Below are 23,062 nucleotides of genomic sequence, written 5' to 3'. Positions count from 1 at the left end.
GCCACCGATCATCCGCTGCCCTGCTCTCTCTCTCTCTCTTGTACAGGGCTCTGCTTGTTCTCAGGTACAGAACCCTGCTTGTCCTCAGTATACAGGGCCCTGCTTGTCCTAGGTGTACAGAGCCCTGCTTGTCGTCGGTGTACAGGGCCCTGCTTGTCGTCGGTGTACAGGGCCCTGCTTGTCGTCGGTGTACAGGGCCCTGCTTGTCGTCGGTGCACAGGGCCCTGCTTGTCGTCGGTGCACAGGGCCCTGCTTGTCGTCGGTGCACAGGGCCCTGCTTGTCGTCGGTGCACAGGGCCCTGCTTGTCGTCGGTGCACAGGGCCCTGCTTGTCGTCGGTGCACAGGGCCCTGCTTGTCGTCGGTGCACAGGGCCCTGCTTGTCGTCGGTGCACAGGGCCCTGCTTGTCGTCGGTGCACAGGGCCCTGCTTGTCGTCGGTGCACAGGGCCCTGCTTGTCGTCGGTGCACAGGGCCCTGCTTGTCGTCGGTGCACAGGGCCCTGCTTGTCGTCGGTGCACAGGGCCCTGCTTGTCGTCGGTGCACAGGGCCCTGCTTGTCGTCGGTGCACAGGGCCCTGCTTGTCGTCGGTGCACAGGGCCCTGCTTGTCGTCGGTGCACAGGGCCCTGCTTGTCGTCGGTGCACAGGGCCCTGCTTGTCGTCGGTGCACAGGGCCCTGCTTGTCGTCGGTGCACAGGGCCCTGCTTGTCGTCGGTGCACAGGGCCCTGCTTGTCGTCGGTGCACAGGGCCCTGCTTGTCCTCAGTGTATTTGTTGTATTTGACCATTTCACCATTGTTTTGATGCAATCTGACTGGTATGTTTCTGTATTATTTATATTTATTTACCAATGAAAAGAAAGATTTACAAAAAAAAAATAATAATATTTATGTGGGGAAACTTGAAAAGAAAACCGCAATTAGCAAATCTCCCCTGTAGGGGCACAGCCAGTTTTAGTATTTTTAACTTTTTACTTTTCTTCCTCACCTTCTAAGAGCCATAACTTTTATTTTTCCATCCACAGACCCATATTAGGGCTTGTTTTTTGCAGAACCAATTGTACTTTGTAATGAAAATTCTCGTTTTACTATAAAATATACAGCACAACAAAACAAAATATCATTTTGTGGGGAAATGAAAAAGGAAACCAAATTTTTTCAACTTTTGAAGGGTTTCATTTTTACATAGGGCACTTTATGGTAAATCAGAGATGTTCTCTATTTATTCTCTGGGTCAATATGATTTAAATGAAACCATGTTTACATGCATGTGACCAAAAAGCAACAATTCAGTTTTTTTTTAAATTTTGTTAACGTCATTCACTGTATAGGATCATTAACATTATATTTTAATAGTTTGACATTTAGGCATGCAGCGTTACAAATATGTTTGTTTGTTTATTTATTTTTTAAACTTTTTGGGGGGAAAATGAGAAAAGGGGAATTTAATTATTTGGGGCAGGGGCTTATTCACATTTAACAAAAAAAAATTGTTCTTTAAAATTTTTATGTCCCCATAAGGAACTATTTATAGCAGTTAATAGATTGCTATTACTGTTCAGGGCTATGCATATGCATAGCACTGATCAGTAATATCGGCAATCTACTTCTCTGGTCTGCTAGAAGGTAGACCAGAGGAGAAGATCTCTGGAGCCAGCTAGGAGGCAGTTGAGGGGACATCTGACAGCTGTTTTAACTTTTTTTTTTTTTTACTTTTTCAGATCAGGCTCCCCCTGAGCCCCGATAATGCTACAGATGCCATGATCATATATCAGTGTTATTGCTGATGTCCGCTATTACTGCTCCTGTGCTTGCTTAATGCACCAGGACATACATTTACGTCCTGTATATGAAGTACCAGCCCACCAGGTTGAACATTTACATCCAATGTCGCTTAGGGGTTTATTTGTAATTAGTTTTGCCTTCTCATCCCTAGTTGAAATACTCAACACAGTTGTTCATTGACACACTAATGTATGAGTTGTATGTAACCTGAAAATAATTTATTTTTTCTTCACAGTTATAAGACATCTACTAACCCTGGAACTCAAGGTGAGACATATTTGTGTATCTAAAGGACTGACACTTAACATTTCAGAATAAGTAGATTGTGCATACAGTAAAAAAGGAATTAGTCAGCTGTATTTTCTGCTAAGAGTGGCAGACACCATTATATAGCTGTTAGGGTATAAAAGGAATCTGTATCTTTCCTTGAGCTTGATGGTGGTTGCCAAACTTATAAAATTTCCTTTTTACTTTTTAACCAAGTGTCAAGAAGGTGGTGCCAAGCTGCTCAAGTGCCACATTTTGGCACACCTCCTCACTGCCCTCATCTGTTGGCACCTTCTTGATTGACATAAAGAGCCCTGTACATCAGTAAAGGCTGGGAGGTGAGAACAAACAAGAAGGCATACTAGACTGTGGCACTAAAACAGCTTGGCTTTGCCTCTTTGGCACTTTTTGCTTTTATACCCTAAGGCTAGGTTCACATTGTGGAATTTTGGCTGGACAAAATCCAGCTGGAGATTCAGTCGGCGCTAGGACCACTGGGACATTTCCATCCCCATAGATTACAATGGCCCTGATTTACTAAGAGTGGGGTATAGTTTTCTTTGTGGGTTTTAATTCCCTACAATTTTTTTCCACTGTATTTGCTAAGGTTTCCCTACATTTTGCACTTTTCCCTACATTTTGCTTTTTTTCCCTACATTTTGCTTTTACACATGCTCTGATCTGATGGGCTTTTCCTCAGCTCAAATCCACTACATTTTTTTTGGAAACCTTAGTATATATGTTGGGTTTTTGTGTCGGGGACACGCCCCTATTCGGAGACCATGCCCACTTTTCCCCAACGACCATGCCCCCTTTCCGGGTTTTCTCCGTACAATGGAGAGTAAGTTAGGGATTTTTTTTAATTCTGGAGAAAATTCTGGCGCACAACCCAAAAATCATGTCAGGTTTACAATAGTATATCAGGGCCAATGTTTTTGAAGCAGATTCTGCCTGTAGAATGTGCCAGGCTGCTGCTAAAAATCCATAATGTGCACTGTACAGGGGTTGGAACTTCCACAGTGGGAGCCTATAGAGATGATAGATTCCCTTTAAAATAGTCACCTAAATGACTGTGCCATTTCCGTTCTTAAATATAAAACTTTTGATGTGTGCCAGTGATTTGAAGGGGTTAACAACCGTTTATCAAGGTTACAGCAAACCATGATAAGTGCCTTCATTGTGGCCTCGTTATGTAGAACGTTGCATTGCCAGCCAGACTGCTCCCTTGACTATAAAATAAAGTCCTATGGAGAAGCACACGACAATACTTACTCAATACATCACTCTGACTCCTTCTTTGTGCCTGTGCTCCTTGCGTGTCCACAGTGTACTTCTGTGGAGCAGACAGAGTTAAGTGGTGTATGTGCCTTGCTCCTCCATAGGCAGCCATCTCCGTCTGGCTGGGTTTACTGGGAAGGAGGTAGATGTGGTGGAGCTGCATAATTTGGCATAACAGGACCACAGTGAGGGCACAGTATATTACTAAGTTCCCCATTTTAATGATTAGTACTTGATAAAAGGTGGCCAACCCTTCTAAAGGGAATGCATAAAAAAAAAAAAATCTTTTGATTACATATTTTTCGAAGCAATTATCTTTACCTGGTAATAACAGATAATTACACCTAAGAAAACTCAAAAAACTACTTTGAATTTATGTGAGAAAATTGTTGTGGGCATGCTCTGTGACTTGCAGAGGTCCCAGTGAAGGGAGGAGTAAAAAGGTGAGCAGTGTGTTTCGTATAATGTTAAACACATTTAGGGTATGTTCACACGCTAATAACTTGCAGCAAAAATTTGCTATGAGTTATGCTACCATTCACTTCAGCAGGGTCCGCAGCCAATCTTCAAATCTGATACTATTGCCAAATGTTTGCAGGTCCCTACAAATGAATGGTAGCGTAACTTGCAGTGGAGTTAGCAAAAAGAGATTACCAGATATCTTACGAAAAATCTATGTCACCTTTCCTAAAACCCTAAAACAAACAGAATCCTTTTTAGATTACGGCTTGATTCCGATCACATTTGTGCCATTCGTGGCACAGATACATCAGAAAAATGTGAAAATAGGGGACTGACGTATCCATGCACAGACAGGCAAGGACCCTATTACTTGGCCCGAATGTAGTCAGCTAGTGACTATGTTTGGGTAATTTTCCAAGCAGACCATGTTTTAAGTCCTAGGCAAAACTTGTATAAATTCTAAAAAAGACTTGAATGTAGTGACTATGTTAGGACTATTGAAAGTAATGGGGCTCGTGCCTGTCCGCGCACAGATACACAAGCACCCCATTTTCAATTTTTTTTTCATATCTCAGGGATGTGAATGACTCCTTTAAAAGTTATTTTTAAATAAATCTTTTAAACATGTGAGTATCAAGAAAACAAAATCATCTTGTTATAACGGTTTTCTCATTTGTCATTTATTTTATTTTTTAATAGTTCCAAAAGCAATCACCCTGCTTTCTGTGTCTATCCCATCTCTTCATCGCCTGGCTCTCTTATGTCACCAACATGGCAGAAACTGTAATTCTCCCCCCACCATCTTGGCACAGCCATCTTCAACAGAAGCCTCTGAAACACCAGTTCTATTATGGGGTTGCAATAATCATCAGTTTCATTGGGATCCACATGATTACAGCACAGGGCTTGGTGGTAATAGTACAGAGAAAGATATCACCAACCTTTCATCCATGCAACAAAACAGGACAGGTGGGCAAGAGAAAGTCCTTAAGATAACTGCAGAGTTAGAGATAGAACCACACAGCACTTATGTACAAGAAAAGTTATCCGGGAAACAGTCCTCAAGTGATACAAGTTCTAAAACATGTCCAGACAATTCTAACGTTCATCCACAACAATGTAATGATGGAGATAGAAAAACTGAGTGCACTTCAGAAGAGGGAAGGCATATAACCCCTGAAATAAAAGGACCAATGAAAACCAAGGAATCTAAAGAGCAGCAGGAATTAACAGTATCTGATGAGGGTTTCTGCCAAAGCATACAACTTGAATTACCAGTCTTTGGAGACTCAGATGTTACAGGACATCAGTGTGTTCAGGTGTCTGAAGATATTCATGAGAGCATCTCCAGGGACATAACCAAAAAGAAGCCTGCAACACCTAGTTTTGGTAAGGACTGATGCACATTGTTGAAGGTAATATGTCGCCAGAAAATGACTTTTTGACCATCTGAATTAAAGTGGTTTTCCAGGGAAATGTAGAAGTTTAGTAGATGCCTCAGCCTGCATTAAAACAATAACTATTTATTTCCCCTGCTTCCCCGGCAAATCTTTTTGTCCTTGCTCCTGTGCTGTGCTTCCTTCTTCTGATGGCGTCACACTCCCTACACGACCACTGTCATCAGAAGCTTGCAGAACAGTTAGGGAGCAGTATTTTTTTTTTTGAGTTTTCTGTGTAGTATGTTCCCAACTCTTTTTATTCTGTACAAAGAACTTCTCTGCAGGTATCTATTTATCATCATAGGGCAGGGTTATAATTAGAGATGAGCGAGCCGAATCTGTCGAACCCGGATTCAAGCCAAGCTTTTGGCTCACCGAACACTCGATCGAGCCGGTAAATAGTGCAAAAAAATTCAGCATGGTTATTTGGCGGGCAGAAGAAGCAGAGTTGGCAGGGGGCGTGAGATGACGTAGGGAAAGCAGCAGATTACATGATAACCCAGGTCTATCATGTGATTTGCTGCTTACTGTGTCAGTCAAGCACAAAGGACAATGGGACATAGCAAGGGACACAGATAAAAGGCAGTGACATCACCCACAGCATTCACAGCGCTCGGAACTTCTACAGAGAGGGAGTTAGGGATAGTTATTGGTTAGAAAGATAGAGATATAGATTAGACAGAGCGAGAAAGATAGCTAGATTAGAAAGAGCGATTAGAAAGAGAGACCGTGTGTGTGTGTGTGTGTGTGTGTGTGTGAACAGGAGTCAATTACCATACTAGAAACCTATAGGGGCTCCTATACAGCAGCAATTTCATATTTTTCTGAAAACAAATCTTAAATGGGCACTGTCATGAAGTAAAAAAATTGATATGTTGTAGTACTTAAGTACTACAACATATCTCTAATATAGTTTAATTAAAAAAAGGGATTTTAAACCAGTTTAAAATCACTTTTAAATTCGGCCACTAGGGGTCGCCCTCCTAGTGGCCGAATGCATTCGGCAAGGACGTCACTACATAATTTTGTCTCATTTGAGCCTGGCAAATGAGTCGAAATTCCAGTCACTGCGGTGCTCACTCCTGCCTGTCAATCAAACAGGCGAGAGCGAGCACAGTGAAATCCAGGGCTGCGCATTGGATCCCTGGACTCACACACTGGCCGCCTCCCTGCTGCATATTCTGCCTGCAGCAGGGAGGCACATGGCTCTTACCTCTCCTTACAGCCGCTGCTCCAGTGGGGATATGCCGCCTTCTCACAGCTGTGTCCTGTCATTACCGGGGGGAGCGCGTTATACAGAGAGGGGGGCGCCATTTACAGGAGGGCCCATCACACACTGAGCAACAAGCGTGTGCCCGGCTTCCTGTCATGCTCCTACACTCTGGTAACTCTCTCTATGGTTCTGGAGGACTTTCAGTCCTCCAGAAACATAGAGACCATTTCCAGAGTGTACGGGCATGACAGGAAGCCGGGCACACGCTTGTTGCTTGCTACGGACCCCCGATCATGGTCCGGCACAGGTGAGGGGGGGGGGGGATATTGGTCAGGGGCTGGGTGTCTTCCAACACAGGGTGCCTCCAGTTGTTTCACCACTACAACTCCCAGCATGCCCTGACATCTATTTGCTGTCAGGGCATGCTGGGAGTTGTAGTGGTGAAACAGCTGGAGGCACCCTGTCAGGAGAACTAAGGGCGGAAGTCGGCCCCCAGCAGGCATCAGTGACGTGGTGCCTGCTGGGGAAGTCTGCCTGGTAGTGAGCACACTACCAGGCAGACAAAATGCCATTTTTAAGATAATAAAAAAAAAATAAAGGCAGGGAGGGGGTTAGGGATAGATGGGCAATAGGCAGGGACAGAAAAAAAAAAAAAAGAGGATTTTGGGAGCTACCCTTTAAATCTTTCTAGTTGTGTACACGCAAAAACGCATTATAGTAAAAAGCCTGTGCATTCCAAACACATTAGGCTTCTAAAGCGACATTATTTTTTTAAATTTAGGTTTTATTAAAATTGCCTTGTATGTACCTTGTTGTAATATAAACACAGTTCAAAGCATTGAAACTTAAAGTTGACAAGTAGGTTGGGGAAAAATCACCCAGAAACGATAAAAAGATCCTTAAAAAAATATGTCTGGTAAATGAATTGTCCATCATAGAGGGTCTGTTTCCTCATCTGTCTTTGCCTCCCCCCCCCCCAACTGCTACGGTCAGCTTTTGGAGCGTGTTGCTGAGGTGAGGAAAGGGGCTGCAATGGCCGAGAGCATAGCACTAGTGGGACTGTTGGTATTCGCGGAGAGAATTCTGGAAGGCATCCTTGTAGATGTGGTGCGGAGGAACAAGGAGGCCATGATGACACATCATAAGTTCTAACTGAGAGGAGTGGTGGGGATGATGAAGAGAATGTGTGTGGGCCTTCTCGTCTGAGCAGCTCAGGAACAAATGATAGTGACAATAGTGCTGAATCGGAAGGCTTGAGAAAAAAACATTCTAGAACGGGCACAGTCGGGTGCTGATGTACCTTGCGTGTGTATATTCTTTACTATGTTACCAGATGAAGGAAAGCAGACATGATGCCGTCTCTGCGGAGAGAAAGAGAGGCACAGGCAGGGTCGAAATTTAGGAATTGGGCCTCTACGTCAGCACCTCAAGTATCACAAAGTCTGGGTAGAAGTATACCTAGTCCACCAATACCTGCTCTCTGCTGGCTACAGATAACTCTACCTCACCACTGTCTGCTGTACGCTGGCAACTACTAGTAACACCAATCCACCATCACCCTACTTGAGTGTTTCTCAGGCGCAGTCCTCGAGTACCCCCAACAGGTCATGTTTTCAGGATTTCCTTAGTCTTTCACAGGTGATATAATTATTACTATGTTCAGTGAATCAGAAATCACCACAGCCATATCACCTGTGAAAGACCAAGGAAATCCTGAAAACATGTTGGGGGTACTTGAGGATCGCGCTTGAGAAACACTGCCTCATATGTGTCATGCCCTCCTCCTCACCAATCCCGTCAGTTATCCATTGGGGAATCCATGTTCTCCCGGTCACTCTGTTTTAGTGCGCCTCAATTCCTACCTGGCCAAGTTGTTGTTGGCACAGGCCCATCTTGTGGACTCCACGGCCTTCAGGCAACTAGTGGGGTGTGGCCAGTCAAGGTGGTGAGTACCTAGTCACCCTAATTTTGCTGAGACAGCCGTACCATGCATGCCGCGGTTGATGCGTGAAAGAGTACCTACGGCCAGAAGCAATACATGGCCGAAAAAAAGATTTGCTCCATTTCTTTTGTCTGTGGGAGTTGCCTGGCTGGGGCAAAATACAAATTTATCGTGTTTGCTTTTGCAAACACCCTGCGGCCAGCCATGGCTGCTGGGCAAATTCTAATTTGTTGCCTTTGCTTTTGCAACCACCCTGCGGCCAGCCATGGCTGCTGGCCAAAATGAAATTGAAGTTTTGGCAAACTTGCTACTTACAGCCAGACCCCATGGATTTCTGGCTCACCAGATTAGACTATTGTCCAGAATTGCCCAGTTTGCTATATTTTGTCCACCCTCTAGTGTGGCTTCAGGGAGAGTGTTCAGCGCAGCAGGCGGCGTGGTCACCCCGAAGCGATCAAGATTGTCAGCCAGCAGCATGGAAAAACTGACTTCTGCTAAAATGAATTAGGCATGGATCAGTGAGGAATTTAAACCTCCTGTGCTAAATGCCACTGATTAGGCAGCACTACCACCACCCCTGCTGGATGCTAGTAACATCAGTCCGCCATGTCATGCTGTACACTAGTGACATCTGTCTGCCATCTCATGCTGTACGCTATAAACATCTGTCTTCCATCTCATGCTATACACTATTAACATCAGTCCGCCACCACCTGCTGTACGCGGGCTTCCACTAGTAACACAAATCCACCATCACTTTACTTCCAGTCAGGCCTGCACATACGCAACCCATTATCCCCAGAAAAGGGATTTTTTTCGGCTTTTTCTAAAAGAGCTGTTTCTTCTTCAGTCTTCACTATTTTAGAAAACCAATTCTGTTACTGCTCCCAAAAAAGGGATAATTTTTAGCACGCTGGGATAAAGCCACGGCGTCTTCCCATGCCTCTTTGTGCATATTAACACCAGCAGGCATCTACCGACAACCAGTGGTATACTTTATGCCACTTTATTTTAGTGTGATAAGCCTATAAAATCGGCAAGCTGAAACTAGTTACCATGGGTTACCACATGTCGCCATAACTTATCCTTAAATACACTTTAAAAACTACTTGAATACACTCCTAACAGTGTTAGACAGGGGTTTAGAGCTTTTAGGCAGTGTTTTAATTGTGTTTATGGGCTTATTTCATTTCTGGCTCGAGTCGAATGAAGCCGAATCGAGCTCGCGATTTACGAAAAGTTCAGCGAGTTCGGGGAACTGAACTTTTCAAAAGTTCGCTAAACTCTAGTTATAATAGAAGATAACACAAAATCATTGACAATGAGTGATGGTCACTGCTCACCTTTCCCCAACCACTGCAGTGTAGTCTTCACAGCATACTTAGCTTTCCCATATTTATTCTGTTTTCTGTACGTGACTATGAGGGTAGCCATCTTACACCAGCCACGTGGACCATAGGACAGTGAACAGAAGATGTTAATTGACTTCTGTGGGAGAATTTTCTAGGCATTCTCTGTGACCTTGCATGGGTCAGTGTACAGGATGGGAGAGGTGGTAAGCTGTGACCATCACATGTCATCTACTGTTAGTGGTGAATACTGTGTTATATGTCTATATATAGGTGTCTTTCATTGTAATCTTGCCTTTTTATGATAATGAGAATCCTGCTAAAAAGCTATCTCTACAGAATGGCAAGTTTCAGCTTATTATTAGTTAGTAAAAAAAATGCACGATTTCAGGATTTTCTTAAATAGTAAAGTGAAAGAAAATGTAAATTTTGCATCATCGTGCATAATGGTCATTTTTCGGAATGATCTTAGTTTTGAATTCAGTGCCTTTCCCGGTCATTGGTGTAAAGATTTTACTTACATTTTCTGCTCCTTTCAACCTTATTTAGGTCGAGCATGCCGACATCAGAGAACTCCTAACCAGTTCTCACAGTCCTACCAGCAAGCCTTAATGAGTGAATCAAAGACATCTTTGTCCTGCCCTTGCAGAAGGTCTCCTCGTGGTAACAAAGGTTGTCGCACAAAAGCAGTTGTGAAGGAACAAGTATCTCAATTTAAAGTTGAGCTTCCAAGCAGTGTGGCCAGAGAAATCGGTGACGTGAAAGGTACTAAACAGTCACAAATTAAAGCATGTATCCGAATAGAAACAACTTCTAAATAAAATATCTTCCCATAGGCCAAGATGTTAATATACTTTTTGGATCAGCTCCAAATACCAATCTCTCAAATAGGATAAGTCATGTTCAAGAGTCCTTACCAGAAGACGTTACCAGACAAAAAACTCCTTCAGAGAACTTTAAAGGGTGAGATACAACTGTGTCATGCAAAAGGCTAGATATTTCAATGTGTTTTCAAACAAATGACATTTATCTCCTGCCTAGGTGATACTGTAAATGTATGATGGCTGAACAGGGCATCCAGGTTTGCTGTTCTTCCTGATTGCACAAATAGAGTGCGGAAACATCTCAATGGAGCAGCGGTCGGGTGTGCATGCTGTCGCTCCATTTATATATTATGGGAGTGATGAAGTCTAAGCTGACTACTACAGTTGTTTCCTTCATCTGACTTGTGGACAAGTGCTAAATATGATTTTGTGAAAACCCCTTGAAACATTAGTTTAAGAAAAAATAAATACAGTAGTTATTATTTATACTGTGTTAGGAGAGAGCAATAAATGCAATAGGTCAAGTCCCTCTGCATTCATAGCCTTTCTGTTTTAAGTTATTGACCCAACACCAGTCACAGAAAGTAACTGGTGTTGCCTGTCATCTTCGTATACCTAGAATAATCAGTCGTATAGAAATCTTGAAGGGAATACAGATGTAAATTTCATCTTGATTCCTTTTGGGGGTTAAAAACTGCTGAGGGGGCAGAGTTTAGCAATCTTAATCAATTATTGCAGACAGTAAAGTGGGTAAAGGCTCCTTTTACAGCCAATTCACATATTGCAGTTTACTGTGGTTTTCGGAAACATCAGCAAATCACTGTGGTTTTATACCAGTTTTGTCAAAAATTGCGGGGGGGAAAAACACAACATAGCCATAGTGCCAGAAATAGGTTTGTGAGAAGGAGAAGGGGGGTGGCTGATATCATGGGATATATAGAAGAATAACTTTTTATATTTCTCATAGTTTTTAAGTAGGTTGGCTAGATATTGTAATATTTTGGTATATTTTAACACAGTGTGTTCCTTTACAAAGCTGATTGCATTATGTCTTGGTACAGTACCCAGAAAGATTATCAGAATTAGGGTTATTTAGTTTAGAAAAAGGAAGGCTTAGGGGAGACCTAATAACTATGTATAAATATATCAGGGGACCGTACAGAGATCTCTCCTATTATCTATTTATACCCTTAGAGGAAAGAAGGTTTCTACACCAGCACAGACAGGGGTTCTTTACTGTAAGAGCAGTGAGACTGGAATTCTCTCCCGGAGGAGGTGGCCATGGTGAAATCTGTATTAGAGTTCAAAAAGGGGCTGGATGCATTTTTGGAGAGTAATAACATTACTGGTTATGTATACTAGATTTATAGGGACAGAAGGTTGATTCAGGGATTTATTCTGACTTCCATACTTTGAGTCGGGAAGGAATTTTTTACCTCTAGTTTGAGGTTTTTTTGCCTTCCTCTGGATCAACTCAACTCAATAGGGACTCATTAGCGATATAGGTTGAACTTGATGGACTCTGGTCTTTTTTCAACCTTATGAACTATGTTACTATGTTACAAATAGTCTGTGATTTCATACTATATCAACCACACTGATTTTTGTTGTGTCTGATGCTTCAAATTAACATGTATCTTTACTAATTTGAGTCTTTCATTTAACTTTAAACATTAACTATTTTTCCATAAACCTTGTGACATGGCTCATCGTAGGTATGTGTCATTTGCCCTTATAAAATAAATGTAGGTAATGCTGGACAGAATGTGGTCTGTGTGAACCACTGTTCTCTATACACTTCCTGACTGCACAACTACCAAACTGTTCCTACACAGGGAATATTGGTTCCAGTGCAAATTCATTTAGAGCCTCTTATTAATTGGGCAAAGCACTACCAGTGCTTTACCTAAGTTACGCCGAGCGCTCCGGGTCCCCGCTCCTCCCCGGAGCGCTCGCGGCGTTCTCCTGTCTGCAGCGCCCCGGTCAGACCCGCTGACCGGGAGCGCTCCGATAATGTCCCTAGCCGGGATGCGATTCGCGAGGCGGGACGCGCCCGCTCGCGGTTCGCATCCCGGCCCGCTTACCAGACTCGTTCTCCTTCTGTTCTGTCCCGGCGTGTGCGGCCCCCGCTCCCTAGGGCGCGCACGCCGGCTCTCTGCGATTTAAAGGGCCGGTGCGCCACTGATTGGCGCCTGGTTCTAATTAGTGTGTTCACCTGTGCACTTCCCTACATAACCTCACTTCCCCTTCCCTTCCTTGCCGGATCTTGTTGCCATTGTGCCAGTGAAAGCGTTCCTTGTGTGTCCCAAGCCAGTGTTACAGACCTCTTGCCGTTGCCCCTGACTACGATCCTTGCTGCCTGCCCTGACCTTCTGCTACGTCCGACCTTGCTCTTGCCTAATCCCTTGTACCGCGCCTATCTCGGCAGTCAGAGAGGTTGAGCCGTTGTCGGTGGATACGACCTGGTTGCTACCGCCGCTGCAAGGCCATCCCGCTTTGCGGCGGGCTCTGATGAATACCAGTAGCAACTTAGAACCGGTCCGCCGGCACCGGGTGCCAGTACCGAACACTTCTTGAAGGATTGTCCTATCCGTCCTCCACGTCAGGAAAGACGCACTCCGATTCCGCACAAAGGTGAGACAGCTCTAGGTGTGAACTCTGCTTCTCCACGTCTTACTGTGCCTGTGCAGATTTCTTCTTCTAACTCTTCCTTCTCAGTTGTGGCCTTCTTGGATTCTGGATCTGCAGGAAATTTTATTTTGGCCTCTTTCGTTAACTGGTTCAACATCTCAGTGACCAGTCTCGTCAGACCCCTCTACATCGCCTCAGTTAATGGTGAAAGATTGGACTGTACTGTGCGTTACCGCACAGAACCCCTCTTAATGTGCATTGGACCTCATCACGAAAAAATTGAATTTCTGGTCCTCTCTAACTGCACTTCTGAAATTCTTCTCGGACTGCCTTGGCTTCAATGCCATTCCCCTACCCTGGACTGGACCACCGGGGAAATCAAGAACTGGGGTACTTCTTGCTACAAAAAATGCCTCACGTCTGCTCCCAGTCCTGCCAGTCAAACCCTTATGGCTCCTCCTATACCAGGTCTCCCCAAGGCCTATCTGGACTATGCCGATGTTTTTTGCAAAAAACAAGCAGAGACTTTGCCTCCTCACAGGCCTTATGACTGCCCTATTGATCTCCTTCCTGGTACTACTCCACCCCGGGGCAGAATCTACCGTCTGTCAGCTCCTGAAACACAAGCCATGACTGAGTACATCCAAGAAAATTTAAAAAGGGGATTTATCCGCAAGTCTTCCTCCCCTGCCGGAGCAGGGTTCTTCTTTGTCTCCAAAAAAGACTGTTCTTTACGGCCATGCATTGATTACCGCGGTCTTAATAAGATCACTATAAAGAACCGCTATCCCCTGCCTCTTATCTCGAAACTCTTTGACCGCCTACGTGGCGCTAACATCTTCACCAAATTGGATTTAAGAGGTGCATATAATCTCATCCGCATCAGGGAAGGGGTTGAGTGGAAGACCGCATTTAACACCAGAGACGGACACTTTGAATATCTGGTTATGCCCTTTGGGCTCTGCAACGCCCCTGCTGTCTTCCAGGACTTTGTAAATGAAATTTTTCGTGATTTATTATATACCTGTGTTGTGGTCTACTTGGACGACATTTTGATTTTCTCTTCTAACCTCGAAGAACACCACCGTCATGTCCGCCTGGCTCTTCAGAGACTCCGTGACAATCAATTATATGCCAAGATGGAGAAATGTCTCTTTGAATGCCAATCTCTTCCCTTCCTAGGATATTTAGTCTCTGGCCAGGGACTTCAAATGGACCCAACAAACTGTCAGCCGTGTTAAATTGGCCACGCCCCTCCGGACTCCGAGCTATCCAACGTTTCTTGGGGTTTGCCAATTACTACCGACAATTTATTCCACATTTCTCCACCATTGTGGCCCCAATTGTCGCCCTAACCAAGAAAAACGCCAACCCTAAGTCCTGGCCTCCTCAAGCGGACGAGGCATTCAACCGTCTCAAAACTGCCTTTTCTTCTGCTCCCGTACTCTCCAGACCTGATCCATCTAAACCCTTCTCACTGGAGGTAGACGCCTCCTCGGTGGGAGCCGGAGCTGTACTCCTACAAAAAAACTCTTCTGGACATAACGTTACTTGTGGTTTCTTTTCTAGGACCTTCTCTCCGACGGAGAAAAACTACTCCATTGGTGATCGAGAACTGCTGGCCATAAAACTAGCCCTCGAGGAATGGAGGCACCTGCTGGAGGGGTCCAAATACCCAATTATCATATACACAGATCACAAGAATCTCTTATCTTCAGTCTGCCCAACGGCTGAACCCACGCCAGGCTAGGTGGTCGTTGTTTTTTGCCCGTTTTAACTTTGAGATTCATTTTCGCACTGCTGACAAGAACATCAGGGCTGACGCCCTCTCTCGTTCCTCGGATGCCTCTGAAATGGAAGCCTCCCTGCAACACATTATTCTTCCTGAGTGTCTGATATCCGCTTCCCCAGCCTCCATCAGACAAACTTCTCCTGGAAAGACCTTCGTCCCTCCACGCCAGCACCTCAGGATCCTCAAGTGGGGACACTCCTCACACCTAGCTGGCTATGCTGGCGTCAAAAAGTCCATCCACCTCATCTCTTGATTTTATTGGTGGCCTACCCTGGAAGCAGATGTTGCTGACTTTGTTCGGGCTTGTACAGTCTGTGCCCGGGACAAGACTCCTCGTCAGAAGCCAGCCGGTCTCCTTCATCCTCTGCCTGTTCCTGAGCTACCATGGTCTCAGATTGCTATGGACTTTATAACAGACCTGCCTTTATCCCATGGCAACACAGTCATTTGGGTGGTCGTTGATCGTTTCTCCAAGATGGCACTTTTTATTCCACTTCCAGGTCTTCCTTCTGCGCCACAGTTGGCGAAACAATTTTTTGTGCACTTTTTTCGCCTTCACGGGCTTCCCACGCATAACGTCTCGGATAGAGGCATTCAATTTGTGTCTAAATTCTGGAGGGCCCTCTGTAATCAGCTTAAAATCAAATAAAATTTCTCGTCTTCCTATCATCCCCAATCCAATGGGCAAGTGGAGAGAGTTAACCAGGTTCTTGTTGACTATTTGCGACATTTTGTTTCCTTCCTCCAGGATGATTGGGCCGATCTTCTACCCTGGGCCGAATTCCCGTACAATTTCAAAGTCTCTGAGTCCTCCGCTAAATCCCCGTTCTTTGTGGTGTACGGCCGTCACCCTCTTCCCCCCCCCTACCCACTCCCACGCCTTCTGGTTTGCCCGCTGTTGATGAGGTTACCCGGGACTTCTCCACCATCTGGAAAGAGACTCAAAAATCCCTCATACAGGCCTCATCCCGGATGAAGAAGCATGCCGACAAAAAAAGAAGAACTCCTCCTGTCTATGTTCCTGGAGACAAAGTGTGGCTCTCCGCCAAGTATATCCGCTTCCGTGTCCCCAGTTATAAACTGGGACCACGTTATCTTGAACCCTTTAAAATCAAGTGCCAAATCAATCCTGTCTCTTACAAACTCCTTCTTCCCCCTTCTCTCCGTATTCCCAGCGCCTTTCATGTCTCTCTCCTTAAACCGCTTATCCTTAACCGCTTCTCTCCCAAGGTTGTTGCTCCTACTCCTGTCTCCGGGTCCTCAGATGTCTTCTCGGTTAAAGAAATTCTCGCGTCTAAGACGGTCAGAGGTAAAAAAAAGATTTCTTGTAGATTGGGAGAATTGCGGTCCTGAGGAGAGGTCATGGGAACCCGAGGATAACATTCTCGACAAGGACCTAATTCACAAATTTTTAGGTTCTAAAAGGAGGGCGAGACCCAAGGGGGGGGGGGGGTACTGTTACGCCGAGCGCTCCGGGTCCCCGCTCCTCCCCGGAGCGCTCGCGGCGTTCTCCTGTCCGCAGCGCCCGGTCAGACCCGCTGACCGGGAGCGCTGCGATAATGTCCCTAGCCGGGATGCGATTCGCTAGGCGGGACGCGCCCGCTCGCGGTTCGCATCCCGGCCCGCTTACCAGACTCGTTCTCCTTCTGTTCTGTCCCGGCGCGCGCGGCCCTGCTCCCTAGGGCGTGCGCGCGCCGGCTCTCTGCAATTTAAAGGGCCGGTGCGCCACTGATTGGCGCCTGGTTCTAATTAGTGTGTTCATCTGTGCACTTCCCTACATAACCTCACTTCCCCTTCCCTTCCTTGCCGGATCTTGTTGCCATTGTGCCAGTGAAAACGTTCCTTTTGTGTCCCAAGCCAGTGTTCCAGACCTCTTGCCGTTGCCCCTGACTATGATCCTTGCTGCCTGCCCTGACCTTCTGCTACGTCCAACCTTGCTCTTGCCTAATCCCTTGTACCGCGCCTATCTCAGCAGTCAGAGAGGTTGAGCCGTTGCCGGTGGATACGACCTGGTTGCTACCGCCGCTGCAAGACCATCCCGCTTTGCGGCGGGCTCTGGTGAATACCAATAGCAACTTAGAACCGGTCCGCCGGCACGGTCCACGCCAATCCCTCTCTGACACAGAGGATCCACCTCCAGCCTGCCGAATCCTGACAACCTAAAGAGCTTACTGTGTGGCTATTCAGTCACAGTCACAATCTCTGCTTCATGATCAGTGCGGTCAGGAAAAGTAAGGATGTTATCACAGGGACTGTTTTTTTTTTTTTTTATTTATTTTTTACAGGTAAACCATTAAAAAACTATGCTTGTTCGCTTAAAAAACTACCAGCCTGTATCAATATATCCTAAGGGTAGGGTCACACCTGCCATATTTTGCTGTGTATTTTGCTGCATATTATTTGCATTAAAATATGCAGCAGCAAAATACGGCTCTTGTGACCCTACCCTTAAATTGAGTTTGTCCCCTTTTTGACAGATATTGATGTATGTTCTTTTTCTTTCAAATGAGTTTTTTCCATTTGATTTGTTTTTAGAATTATTATGGGGCAGCCATGTTACCTGAGCTATTTTTTACAGTATAAAAAGAAACCTCTTATCAGTGTCACCCACATTAACTTGTTGGTACAGGAGTGAAGTACGGATGACTCTGATGATCACAATACTTACCTATCGCCGATCCGTGGACCTGTTCGTCTGTTATCTTCCTTTTTCTGGTGACAAGCTTAGTGCACAGCAGGTGCATGCTGATGTCACCCCTGCTGTTTCCCGAAGCCTGCTTTCAGCCGGACCCAGTCATCGTGTTCCTGTCATGCACCAAGCCTGCCGCCAGAATAAGAAAGGTAACAGACTAACGGGACCACGATTCAGTAAGTATTATCATCAGTGTCACCCGCACTACCAGTCTGTACCAACATGTTAGTGTGGGTAACACTGATGACCGACAAGCCCCATGGACATGGGCACATTATACATTTCCAAGCCCTATTCTTTGTATGTGGCACGGTTCTATTCTTGCTCTGTGACATGTGCAGAGATCATTCTATAGGGGAGAGGAGGCTGAACTCATATTGTGTTCTCTTCTGTTGTCAATTTTCACCGAAATGCTGTGCAGATCACTTTCTGGCAGCCTCTTCCTTATCATCACCGACAAAACAGGAAGTCTCAGCTTAGTTTTAAAGGGGGGGCCCACCGCTGGGGACCCCTGGGATCTAGGCTGCAGCACCAACCTGTCATCACTGCACAGAACAAGCTCGCTCTGTGCGTAATGACGGGCGATACAGGAGCCGGAGCATCGTGAAGTCATGGCTCCGCCCCGCTCGTGACATCACGGCCCATCCCTTCAATACGGCCCATCCCTTCAATACTATGGGAGGGGGCGTGGCGGCTGTCACGCCCCCTCCCATAGACTTGCATTAAGGGGGCCGTGACGTCATGATGCTCCGGCCCCTGTATCGCCCGTCATTATGCACATAGCGAGCTTGCTCTGTGCAGTGATGACAGTGGAGTGCTGAAGCCGAGATCCCAGCAGGGATCCCGGCGAGACCCCCACGATCAGACATCAGACATCTTATCCTTTGGATAGTGGATAAAATGTCTAGAGGCGGAGTACCCCTCTAAGTTTAGTGGTCAAACTGAAAACATTGCAGGATTATTTTATTATATAAATTGTAAAATGTGAAAATAAAATCACCACAATTTTCTTATGACATCACCTTTCAGCTGGCGGTTAATGGTTTCAACAGTGCACTTGGCTGAATACTGGACACTAGCTATTAACCCCATCAACTACTCTAGACTCCTTGGAAACTAGAAACTCCACTTTAACTAGAATCAAACACTAGAAAAATTGAGTCATTTCAATTTTAGGTTTAAAAAATAAATATTTTTATTAGATCATATTAAAAGAAGAAAAGGGAAGGACTAACACAGGGGGGAATAGGACAAACAATGGCGTCACTACTGCCAGCACATGCAAACATTATAAGTAGTGCAAAAAAGAGGCAACAGGTAAACTGTGCATATTAATAAAGAGCATTAGTCTCAAAGTGCATAGGTTAAATACAACAAAAATGACCAAATGAATGATACAAAAATAATTTTTATTAGACACATATGCTCAAAATAACAGACACTTAAAATCACATAAAAACATGATATCAGAAAAAGGTGCAGGAGAATCGATTGAAATGGGGGCTACACGCATAGGGATCAGCTTGATAGCTGAAATACAGCTACATCAGAGCATCATACAGTTTAAACATGACAACCACATAAAGATGATCAATATAAAGTGCATAAGTGCAAAAAAATAAAAAAAGTGCAATGGTTGCTATCCAAAAGGAAAAACAGTACCAAGAAACATTAAAGTGTAATACAAAGATGCAATGAAAAGATGCAAAGGTAAATTACGACAGTGGGATAGATTGCGAGCGTGTGCCTCCACCACCCGACGTTTCGCTATGGAGGTTCTTCCGGGGTGTGGCCATGGAGTGCACAGCCCCCTCTAATATATGGGTAGGTACCCAATCACAAGCTAACATATCAGTCACCTGACTGAGATGTCTAGAACACAAGGAAAGGTAATCATTGGTGGAGAAGGAGGAAGTACCGTGTGGACCTGCCCCCCCACGTCACGTCACCATGAGGCGGGGGGCATGACACGCCCACTAGCTGGCAAGGTACAAAGTGCCCCTGAACATGTGTGGCAAAGTAGAACCCTCACCTCACTGAATATACAGGTTCAGAATCGCGTCCCTGTCAGCATAAGTGATGCCTGTTAAGAGATGTCTGGAGCGCTATGAAAAGAGATGGCAGCGGCTAAATGAACCTCCCACCCATGACGTAGGTCCCGCGTCACAAGGAGGTAGGAGTTCATGTGAAGCCAGGCGTGCCAATCCCCCTGAGCACGACGACCACGTCATCGCGCGCAGGGCGCACAGCGCTGCCATGGCAACCAAGGACATGGCGCCGCAGAGCCGAAGTACCGCCTCAGTGGGCGGAGATAGCTACGGCGTTGGGGGCATAGCATCCCGCTCAGCCATGGCAACCAAGTGCAGGTCAGATTGACAGCGCACAGAGTAGCCGTCAGTATGAGCTAAACAGTGGGCGTATGCGGGTGCAATGGCCAGATGTACTGCAGTATAACAGAATGTGTAAGTAGTGACAATCTAAATAGAAGAGAGTGAATGTGAAAAGATGAGGAAATTGTGAATAAATGGGTGAATGTAGTGGTTATTTACCTTTGCATCTTTTCATTGCATCTTTGTATTACACTTTAATGTTTCTTGGTACTGTTTTTACTTTTGGATAGCAACCATTGTACTTTTATTATTGTTGTGCACTTATGCACTTTATATTGATCATCTTTATGTGGTTGTCATGTTTACACTGTATGATGCTCTGATGTAGCTAGCTGTATTTCAGCTATCAAGCTGATCCCTATGCGTGTAGCCCCCATTTCAGTCGATCCTCCTGCACCTTTTTCTGATATCATGTTTTTATGTGATTTTAAGTGTCTGTTATTTTGAGCATATATGTCTAATAAAAATTATTTTTATATCATTAATTTGGTCGTTATACGCTCTTTTCATTTTGTTGTATTTAACTTGCTGTCAAAGCGTAGACCTGTTACACCAGTTTGGGACTGATGTGTCAAAGTGCATAAGATACAATACCAACCTCAAAACAAAATCAATCAACCAATTGATTTTGTTTTGAGGTTGGTACTGTACCTTATGCACTTTGAGACTAATGCCTTTGTATTAATATGTACAGTTTACCTGTTGCCTCTTTTTTGCACTACTTATAATGTTTACTTGTGCTGGCAGTAGTGACGCCACTGTTTGTCCTATTCCCCCTGTGTTAGTCCTTCCCTTTTCTGCTTTTAATATGATCTATTAAAAATATATATATTTTTTTTAAACCTAAAATTGAAATGACTCAAATTTTTTTTTTGCTTGATTCTAACTTTTCGGAGTAAATATATGAAGCCCTTTTAGTACCAGGTTCTCTATATAAATACAATATTTTATACATATTTTTATATTTTTCACATATTTATGGTTTTTGTACTCAGAACCTTTTAGGTAATGTGCTATTTATTAATGCCCACTTAAAGGGGTACTCCTGTGGAAACCTTTTTTTTTTTTTTTTTATTTTTTTTTTTTCAAATCAACTGGTGATTTGTAAATCACTTCTATTAAAAAATCTTAATCCTTCCAGTACTTTTTAGGGGGTTTATACTAAAGAGAAATCCAAAAACAAAATGCATTTCCTCTGATGTCATGACCACAGTGCTCTCTCCTGACCTCTGCTGTCCATTTTGGGAACTGTCCAGAGCATGAGAAAATCCCCATAGCAAACATATGCTGCTCTGGACAGTTCCTAAAATGGTCAGCAGAGAGCACTGTGATCATAATATCAGAGTAAATGCATTTCTTTTTTGGATTTCTCTTTAGTATACAGCCCTTAAAAAGTACTGGAAGGATTAAGATTTTTTAATAGAAGTGATGTACAAATCTTCGTGGACTCGTTGAAAGAACAGACGGATCACTCACCAACTGTGCCGGAACAAAAGATTTCTTTATTCTTCCATCTTTAAAATCCTCTCTAGCTGAGGTAACATACGCAGACAGGTAGGGAAGGTGAAGTGTAGGGACGTGAGGTTACAGAGACGACAGTTCCGTTTCGTTCCCGGGGGAACTTCTTCTGGTCTCCTCTGTTTCTTATGCATCACAGGTGAACTTAATACAGGTGAGTAGAGGGAGGGGACTACCACCTTCTTGTGTGAACACCTTTTTGTGTAAATAAATAACGTTTGTACAATCAATACAAAAATGAAAAAAAAGCAAACATTCTAAAATCAATTCTATACGATCTACAAAAAAGGAATGAATTCCGCCCTATCGTTCAACCTGGCCCAGGGCCCCGGTCCGTAATATCCATCTGGTTTAATATTTAATCAGTTCACTATCCCTGTCCCTGCCGTCTTTTTGATTAGGTATATGCAGGAGACCTGTGAATTTGAAGACCTTAGGATTTCCTTCATGCACCTCTTTGACATGTTTAATGAGTTTAGGGACACCTTTGCCTGTTCTCAGGGAATACAGGTGTTCCCTGAACCGGGTAAACTTCTGTTGCTTTGTTTTACCTTTATAAAACATGCCACATGGACAACATCTGCAATATACTACGTAACAGGTCTTACATGTAATAAACTGCTCTATGCGAATATCTGTCCCTCCTAGTCTGATAAAGCTAGTATTCATATTCTGGGGACAATAGGCACATTGGCCACACATATGGTTCCCTGTCACTTTAGTTTTAGTCAGCCAGTTGGTACGGGGGGGGGGGCGGTTATAGAGGCTTTCTTCCTTTGAGTTTTTTAAAAAAGATCCCCTACTGTGTGATTACGTTAAAATGTTATAATAGGTTTCCTTCTGGCTTTTATATTTAGATCGTTGTCCTGCTTAATTATGTTCCAATGCCTATGTATTGCTTATTTGATGGTGTCATTGAGTGGTGTATTAGAAGAATGACAATTCTTATTTTTTAGGAGGGAAACCTTCTAACTTCAATCCCCCCATTAGCCCAGGGAGTAGTCTGGAGATCTTTAGGAAAGCAGTACTGGAGGATGTCAAATCTATCATATATCCCAAGTGTACTAAAAACTTAACCCAAGCAGAGATGAAAGCTCTGCAGGACCTGGCGGCCCTTGGGGACATCACCATCACCACAGCTGACAAGGGCAGCTCGGTGGTGGTGATGTACACAAGGGACTGCCAGGGAGAAGCCGAAAGGCAATTAAGTGACGGCACTACCTATCAACTCCTCAAGCAGGATCCGACACAAAAAATTCTTAATGCCCTAAGAACACTGCTTAGAAAACAAGTCGAGAACCGTACCCTTCCCAGTAAATTAGCTGAAAAATTGTTACCATCTCACCCCAAACCAGCCAAATGGTATACCATACCTAAAGTTCATAAAACTCTGACCCATCCCCCCGGCAGACCCATAGTCGCGGGGATTGGGTCAGTAACAGAATATCTGTCCCAATATCTCGATTGGGTATTGTGCCCCCTTT

General features: G+C 44.5%; 1 protein-coding gene across 2 annotated transcripts in view; it reads left to right on the top strand.

Annotated features, from left to right (window-relative positions):
• Window positions 1-23,062, top strand: part of LOC130282663 (zinc finger protein 692-like) — a 144,587-nt gene that overhangs the window by 68,183 nt on the left and 53,342 nt on the right. For both annotated transcript variants that reach the window (XM_056531140.1, XM_056531141.1), the window contains 4 exons: window positions 2,017-2,048; window positions 4,488-5,177; window positions 10,281-10,496; window positions 10,568-10,694. In XM_056531140.1, the coding sequence (XP_056387115.1) occupies window positions 2,017-2,048; window positions 4,488-5,177; window positions 10,281-10,496; window positions 10,568-10,694 (1,065 nt within the window). The remainder of the gene's footprint in view (window positions 1-2,016; window positions 2,049-4,487; window positions 5,178-10,280; window positions 10,497-10,567; window positions 10,695-23,062) is intronic.

This window comes from Hyla sarda, chromosome 7 (assembly GCF_029499605.1).
Source record: "Hyla sarda isolate aHylSar1 chromosome 7, aHylSar1.hap1, whole genome shotgun sequence".
NCBI lineage: Eukaryota > Metazoa > Chordata > Amphibia > Anura > Hylidae > Hyla > Hyla sarda.
This window is presented reverse-complemented; position numbering and strand designations above follow the sequence as displayed.